Source organism: Aptenodytes forsteri, unplaced genomic scaffold (assembly GCF_000699145.1).
Source record: "Aptenodytes forsteri isolate BGI_AS27 unplaced genomic scaffold, ASM69914v1 Scaffold151, whole genome shotgun sequence".
In the NCBI taxonomy this organism is placed as follows: domain Eukaryota; kingdom Metazoa; phylum Chordata; class Aves; order Sphenisciformes; family Spheniscidae; genus Aptenodytes; species Aptenodytes forsteri.
Genome location: NW_008795939.1, coordinates 1,064,388 through 1,072,960, shown reverse-complemented (window position 1 = coordinate 1,072,960; position 8,573 = coordinate 1,064,388). Strand labels below are relative to the sequence as shown.

Genomic DNA, 8,573 nt, shown 5'->3' with positions numbered 1-8,573 from the left:
ATTAAATTTACCTGAGTATCTAAGTATAGACAAGACATTAAGAAGGAAATGGTCATTAACTACCACTTCTCTGTAAAATGCGAAGGATGCAATTTATCTAGCTTTGTTTAATCACAGACATCCTCAGTTAATGAATAAAGGCTCTGATGTACTTAGTTGAAATGTAGTCTCGCATGAATTCTGTTCAGCTGGGGGAGAAAGGAGAGGGAAGTCACCTCTTCTAGAGAAATGACCAAATGAGTTATGATCAGGCACATATTACTCTATCTGCCAAAGAACATATACATGGGACATCAGAATAAACTTAAAATAAACTGCACAACTTCATGAAACGTTCAATTTTTATATTTACACTATAATTAGTACAAAATTGCCTTTTAAGTTTTCTGTAGCACAAGACAGTATCTACTGGACTTGATACCCTAATATGTCAAAACAACTACTTTGAAGTATGATAAAGGAATCTAGGAAGAGTTATAAAGAATAAGACACCATTTTCAAACTATACATAGTGTTTGCTTTTGCTTCTAAAAAGGTACTTATATCCCCAAAAGGTTTTTAATTTTAAATAAGCAGGGTGGGCAGGGAGGGGGCAGGGGGGGAAGACTGGTTGTTGGTACTAAAGCCTTTACTGTAATAAACTAAATATATTTACAATTTATACAAATGTTTGACCTTCAACAAAAATACAAAAACATATCACAAGATGCAAAACCAGGAAACAAGTTCATCTGAGACACCACTGCTCTACACAGGACAGAATGCAACTTGAACTGCAAGGAACAGAAAGGTATTTATCCCCCATATTCAGGCAATGAGAACAATTTGCATGAGGTCACAAAGAAAGAAAAAAATAAAAGGCTCCAACATTCTTCAGTAGACTCGGCTTTTAAAAACTATGTCAAAAACCTAGGCTACATCTGTCCATCTTGCCTCTGTGTTCCGTTTGGTCCACGTAGCCAATATTTAGTCGCTGGATGTTGCCTTCTATTTTGCAAAATTGGAGTAGTTTCATGGCAAGGTCTGGAACCTCAATACTTTTGTTCCTTTTTAAAAGGCAAAACCTTTCTATTTCTACAATTAAGAACAATTTTGGCCCAGTTCAACTTCTAAAAGTTATATCCCCATCATATTTTTCAGTAGATAACTTCATAGACTGTAGCCTTTTTGTCTCCAGAGCCAGTGACTATGTACTTATCATCCACAGAGATGTCACAGCTAAGCACTGACGAAGATTCTTTGGACTAGAAGAAAAATAGAAATATATTACATAATTAAAAAAAAAGTCTGTTACCCTCATCTCAGCATCCCATTTTGGGTAGATCACATAGGTGAAGATATCTGAGTCCACTCTTGGGACTCTGGGTGTTCTAGTTTTTTCTTTAAAAGCATCATCATCCTCACCTGGAAGATACTGGCTCCGTAAGGAGTTCTCCATGCATTGAGAAGGTTATCTTTCCCAGTACTCACAAACCATTTACCTAGAATATAAAACAGCAGGACTATGAAAACATATGAAACAGACATCTGACAGATTTTGGATTTTCGATTCACATCTATGAAATCTGTTAACTAATTACTACCATTATAAAAGCTCTCACCACTAATCAACATAGTACTTTTGCTTACAATCAATGTGGACACTGCTGCTTTTGCAGTGTGTTACATACTAGGAAATCCCTAGACTCTGTAAGTAGAAATAGCTTTTTACATACAAATCAACACTCACAGCAGCCTTTAGACAAATGGATGGTTGTTTGTAGATAAGTACGTTTGAATTCATGAAGCAGAGATATTTATTCATAACTTAAGAAACTGAGATACTAAGTAAGTTTTGATTATCAAATGAGCTATGACTATGTAACAACTAAACAGCAAAGCATGAACTAGAGCCCTGACCTCCAATTCTGTGTTCAGGGCAACTTACCACAGTAAGCAAACTTGAGTGACAATACACAACTCTCATGAAGGTGCAGTTGATACTTGTCTGGTTTATTTACATGCAGCACTTCTACATTGCTGCTCTCCATTCCCACAGCTAGCCATTCACCAGTAGGACAATAACCAAGGGAAAATATCTGAAAATTAAACCACGTTTACACTTTTTATTTTTTCCTACAGATAGGGGTGGGGGTGGAGAAAGAGAAGGACCAAATAAAATTCACATACTTCAATAGCAAGACTGCTGGTCAAAATTCAAGCATCTAAATAACTCCTGTTGTTACCCATTAACTTGGAAAAATAGGAAAATAGAGTAGTGTCAGGCTATCATTTTGTTCTGGAAGCTAAACATATGAAAGCTCCAAAATACTGTGTTGTGAGCAGCCAAAAGGAAGAGAGGGAACAATCTGCCAGTTGCACTGGGCTCAATCTCAGCTTTCATCCTAAATGTTTCCCTCCCACCGCACTCCCCCTCCCCCAAGCTGTAGGAAAATCCAGTTACCTGTGATGTGAAGTCATGCTGTTGTAGCTGTCTCCCCTCTCTCAAGTCCCAGGATCTGACAGTGTTATCCAAACCTCCTGTCCAGAGCTTGGTACCATCATTAGAAATGTCAATACAGCTGGCTCCATCTGTGTGGCCCTGGAATTGCCTGATAAAACAAACCAGACTGAATAATGATTTCCTGCCAGAGCTCAAGGTAAACACTGTCGTGGTGTTAGTTTTGGACGCTGTATGTGTGTGTCATCTCTTCTGTGTCTGCTGATGGGCAAAAATCAGCCCCTCCCTCTTACTCAGCATGAAATACAACAGTATTACAAAAACATTTTCCAGGTGCTAGAGAAATGAATTGCATCATGGCTAGCCGAACAAAGTCACATATTTCCTATCGGGTTTTGAAAAGTGAAAAAAAAGCTTGTGAGAACATTAAAGTACAGTAACTATAGTTGAAAGCACTAAGGACAACTCAGATTAAAACAAGTGCTGGGGGAACAAAACTCCTCCAGTTTCAGAAAACAGCTTCTGTATTTTTCTTTGGCTGCAAGTCAAGATGATAAATAATAAGCAGAGATATTAATAGGAAGGGATCCAGATAGAGATCCAGACAGTTAAGCACAAGCATTGCTGAGTCAGCAAAGTTGCATTCTCTGTGGCAGGAGATCACAAAAATTTAAATGGTGCAGTTTGTTTTAAAATCTTCTCATTAGTAATTCTCGGCTTTCAGCAACCAGAAGGTCATCTCAAGTTTTCCTTAATCCTTTGGCAAAAGCCTTCCGAGGCTCCTGCATTTTTCATCAGCAATTAACTTTAGGAAAGTCCTATGCCTCAATGTGAAAGGTGGAGGCGGGGGGGGGGGGGGACAACTGGCTTGGGAATGGAGGGGATGAATCACTAAGAGCTGCCACAGATAGGTCACGCGGCACATTTTGTTTTGTAGCTCTGGTCTCAAAATTCCACGTATAATCAATTAGCAAGATCAGCCAGCAAGTGGTGGGAACACCTACAGCAAACATTCAAGAGACAAAACAGTCATCGGTGGAGAGAGTGCACCTTTACAGAGACTAAGTATGCATAGGGCAGACTGAAGATCTTACATAACTAAAATCTTCTTTGTTGACCTAGAAGTTCAACAGAAAGTAAAATCTGCATTTACATTAAGATGACTCTCTGCACATAAGTTTAGGCTAATTATTGACATACAGGAAATTTAATTGAAACAGCAGACTAAGCAGATTCTTCAGTGTTCGTGTTCGGAACTTTTAAAATATCACGGCCTTTCCCAATTTAGGCTCTCTCATCTCATAATATTGTAAGCCACCACTACTTTGGTAAGCATAAACCACAATTTATCTTCTAGTAAACTACACAGCTAGTTGCTACGAGCCATTTCACACATGGCCCTATCTTTCTTTCTCTGTCATAGCACTAATGCTGAATATTGACCTGGCAGACACTTTAATCTTCTACTAATATATTCATTAACCAAAGGTTTTACAAAAGATTTCAGAAGTAATTTACATGGCAATCCATTCATTATATTCTTTGCAACCCATTTGAAAAACTTTAGAGATCAAATTCCCCCCCAAACTCAAATACCTTCTCTCATGAATGACCAAACGTCATCGGTCCTTTATGCTTCCCTAAATAACTGAGGGGATCCACACTTTCAACTGCTTTTGTAAGATTAATTTTATTACTTATCATCACTAAATAAGAACTGAAAATTCTCTTCATGACTTAACAAGGCTTAAGACAAAGGAAAAGAACAAACCTCAAAGAGTTCCCTAAAAGGCATGTTAAGTCTACATCAATCACAAACCAGCAGAAATGCTACTTGTAGAAAACTGCAGACAAAACCCAACTAACCAAAACCAACAGGAACTTTTACATTGACTGTAGCAGGCTATGGACCAACCCTTTAGGCCCTGAAAGTGCATCTTCCAAGACTAGGCTGAAGCTACCAAAACCAGTTTCTGCCCAACTCGGGTGCAAACTGCATTCTTTGGATAAGAAATACTATTTACTTTGCTGCCATGAACCACTATTCAGGGAGATAAATATTTATGTAGCTGTCCAAAGAGTAACTTCTATTAAAGTTTTCTGTAAACAAGTAATGACTCACCTGACCAACGTCTGATTGTGCAGATCCCACACTGCGATGTTCCCATCACTGCAGCAGGAAAAGCACACCTTGGAATCAGGGCTGATAGCCAGAGCGTAGCAGGCAGGTGCTGAGGATGTCAGCTCTGCTTTTATACGAGGAGTTGGTGCTGCCAGGTCCCATATGGATAATGTGCTGGCTTCCCCGCCAACTATTAGGGTGCATCCATCAGGCAGCAATTTACAAGAGCGGATGTAGTTATCTCTGTTCTGTACAACACAGATCACCTCAGTTATGTTAATACATGCCTGCCAGTAATGACCACTAATACGATTCTGACTGCATCCAAGTTTTAAACAGTATGCTATTTTTTCCATTACCAAAGTACTGAAGAGGAACCAGCAGATCCTAAAAGGTTTCAAACGCCTACTTCTCATCACTAACCAGAGACTGCAGCTGCAGAAATTAAACTGCAGAATCCTGTTGCCACAATCTACTCCGTTTTAAACCTGAAGAATGGTTAAGTTTTCCATCTCATTAGACAAAAACAGAGCCAAAGTAAGCTTGCACTTCTGCAGTGCACTCCATCAGCTAAGGTCACCAACAACAGAAATATTAACGCAAATGGCCTTTCATTTGGCATTTAGGCAACCCTGTATGAAAATGCAGTTCAAGTCTCATGCCTTTCAGGTTTTGGAGTTTTCTTTCAAATACTGTTTTGCATTCACCATTTTAAAGTTAAAATATTAAGTATTCCCATACTGGTCCTGGATTTATGTTGGTCCTTTGTTGTTCAACATGATTCTTACCATACTATTATTAGTTTCACTTTTGTGATACCATTGCTGATCGAGAGGTACTACAAGGGATTTAGAGGCGGAAAACATTTCAACCTTCACTTATTACAAGCTTGACTCCGTAAGTGTATTGGATGTCCGTTTCTCCATAACAGCTGCCAAATTAACATGGTAACAGTTCTTTAGGAAATGGAGGGTTAAGATCTGTTACTCAAAACATAGAAAAAGACACTGCAAGAAGTAGTCAACAGCATTCCTACTACTACTTCTTTTTTTTTTTATTCACAGCAAAGGAGCAGTAAGTAGTGCAGTGGAAATGCTGGCTCAGTCAGCCATTACTGCTCCATAACTAAAATGAAGGCAGCTAGGATTGTGCATGCAGACACATACCTGCCACAGAACAGAATACATATTCAACCATACTTTTACTATCAGACAACTAACATAAGCATAGCAGTAAATAACGGGTAAAGGCTAAAAAAATCAAACTAAACCAAAACAAAAAAACCCACCACATTTAATTGGATCAACATTAACGCTAGAATTATTTTCATTCGGAATATATATTACTGTGCTTTACAACATTAAGTCTTCTCAGTTAACATTTCACAAACATCTATGCTGCTTCTAATATGAGAAGCATCTTTAATTGAGCTGTCAACTTTTTGGAGTTAGCTTTTCAGCTACCTATACTACTGCACTCAGTCCCTTTTGTATCCTGCAGATGTGAAAACAACCAACCAGAATGTGTAACTTGTGGATCACCAACAAAAGCATAGCATGTGGTTGCTACCCTCTTACAAAAAAAAGTCTGTCACTCCTGGTGAATGAAACACCTAGTAAGGTTCTGAGCAGCCCTGCATAAGCCAGCCTACATTCCTTTAAACTCACGCACAAAAATCATCAGCATGACTAGAAGGAAAAAAAAAAAAGAGAGAAAAAAAAATCAGGTATACTCTCTACTCAGAAATCTTATCTGTTATTTGACCCTTAGTGATTATAGTTATCCCTACACAAACCAGCACTCTTCTCTGTAACTCCACCTGTTACGTGTTTAAAAAAAAAGACAGCTAAATACGTAAAGCAGGAAACAGAACTGCCTGCTATTTCCTTGTAATATGAACAAAATCCAGACAAGGACAGCTATTTCCTTATTGAGTCTCCAAGGAGAAGCTATGCTTGTGCACAAGTCCCTGTTCACCTACCAGGCAGTCCAGCTGAGAGACAGGGCTCTTGTTGCCAGGCTGGCTGATGTCCCAGACTTTGACGCACCCCTTCCCACCCGTGTACACGTGTCTCGTGGGGTTGCTGATGGTAACTGCACACACAACTTCCCCGTGGTTCAGAGTGTTGATCTGACGGGCATGGCGAGGGATTCCTGGACCGATGAGGGCATCAGGAGGGAAAGGAACTGGCTGCATCTGACCATCTGCAGTAACGTGAAAGGAGTAGGCTCTTTCGGGGAAGGGAAAGAAGAGAGAAGACAAAACAAAAAATCAGCCAGTTACAGTCCTGTAACGCAAGAAAAACACGATGTTTTTAATATGATTTCTTTGCTAATCTTTTTCTCATTAAAATCAGAGCTACAGTACCAAGTAATACAGGCACATGAAACCTCAGAGGGAGGCAAGGATTCACAATAGGTATTTTCATCTTGCCTCACCTAAAGTATTTGTGCAGTGGGGAAGCATGTTAAATTCTACCCTTAACTCTACGACCAAGGTCATGGCTGCTATCCCTCAGTCACCTGGATAATCAAAAGATCTTTCAGCCCCTGGTTTCTAGCCAGCAGTTCCAAGTCTCAGCACTGCAAGTCCTGCAGCAGCAATCCCTCACCAGGCACTACTCTTTCAGCCTTCTTCCATGAGGCTTGCACCTGTTGCCTTGCAGTAGCACTAGCCAAAGTTCAACTTTTGCTCCATTTCTGCACCTCATCTTTAACATCAGCACCAGCTGTGCTCGCATGCCTCTCTTTCCAGCTGGTAACTAGTGCTTTAAACAAAAAATAGAAACACGCAGAGTGGCTGCACACACCTTTCATCAGAAAGCTGATACCATCTTCTCATAATTATGTTTTCTCGAATAAATATTTTGGAAAAGCTGAAAGGCTCAGTTTCCCAGGTAGTTTTGGCACTTCTGTAACACCTTTTATTTGCATTCAGTGCATGATTTCAAGTATATGGAACCGAGGGTTGAGGAAGTGAATCCCAGCACTGAATAAAAACGCTCCTCCTTGGGGAAAGTACACAAAATTATTTCTTCATGTTCACTGTAATGTCTAAAGTCAGCTCTACTCAAGGACCAGGGCACAAACAGCAGCTAATAAAGGTTTCAGGTGCAGGGGGGTTTCTTTGTTTGTTTTAAATAATAATGAAAATACTACTGCAAAAGGCTGCTTTTTGTTATACTGGTGAGCTCCTTTTTGCTTCTTCTGTTTTAAGCACATCCATAGCTCCTGTTTTTGATGCTGCTTGTTACATTAACAGCATTCTTCAAGAGGCCAAAGTGGATAAAAAATGGTGAGATATGAGTATCCTCTTTTTTTTTACTGATGAGCTACCATCTCCCTAGTGATACCTTTATTTTTCTAATATATTCTCATGTTCAGAATTGCCCTTTCTTTTCCAATGTACTTTCTTCCTCAGAAATCTTCAGTCACTGCAGCTCAAGTATTAGTATTGCATCCCTCTTCCAAGGACCCAACAATAGATAATTCAATTTGATCTTCTGTTCTGAGCTCTGAGCTAGTATTTTCAAAGTAATTTATTGCATGTTTCCAAGTATTGCACAGTTTGAAAGGAAGGAACAAGCAAGATGCCTGGATCTGTAACAGACATCACAAAGCAACTGAATATGCCCAGGAGCAGAGCAGAAGTTACTCCTTTAAAAAAGAGTGAGAAGTGGAGAGGTGAAGGAACTCTACAATTCTTTCATACTGAAGGTAACAGTGGAAACAGTCACCCCATGCAATATCACAGTTTTCTCAGAAGGGAAGGGTAAAAACTGGTTAACAGTAACTACTATTAAACAAAGAAGAAATTAATAGTGCGTATACATGCAATTCCTGTACCTCATTCGTGTTTCATGGTTGGACATGCGAGTTGAAAGCCTGCTCAGAGAATACACAGAAATGGAGGATGAGTGAGTGCAGAAGATGACATCTTTTTTGTCATGGAAATGTCAGGAATGGGAAATGTAAAATAAGAAAGGAAGTGCAAAGCTCATTCCCTTACAT

At 39.4% G+C, this 8,573-nt stretch overlaps 1 protein-coding gene across 1 annotated transcript in view; it reads right to left on the bottom strand.

The window, feature by feature from the left end:
• Positions 1-532: 532 nt before the first annotated feature.
• TLE1 (transducin like enhancer of split 1) overlaps positions 533-8,573 on the bottom strand; it is a 71,662-nt gene continuing 63,621 nt past the window's right edge. Inside the window, exons 13-18 of the mRNA XM_009285258.2 lie at positions 6,544-6,793; positions 4,563-4,810; positions 2,444-2,591; positions 1,928-2,078; positions 1,405-1,481; positions 533-1,244 (exon numbers count right to left, since the gene is read on the bottom strand). Coding sequence (XP_009283533.1) covers positions 1,137-1,244; positions 1,405-1,481; positions 1,928-2,078; positions 2,444-2,591; positions 4,563-4,810; positions 6,544-6,793 — 982 coding nt within the window. The 3' untranslated portion in view covers positions 533-1,136. The remainder of the gene's footprint in view (positions 1,245-1,404; positions 1,482-1,927; positions 2,079-2,443; positions 2,592-4,562; positions 4,811-6,543; positions 6,794-8,573) is intronic.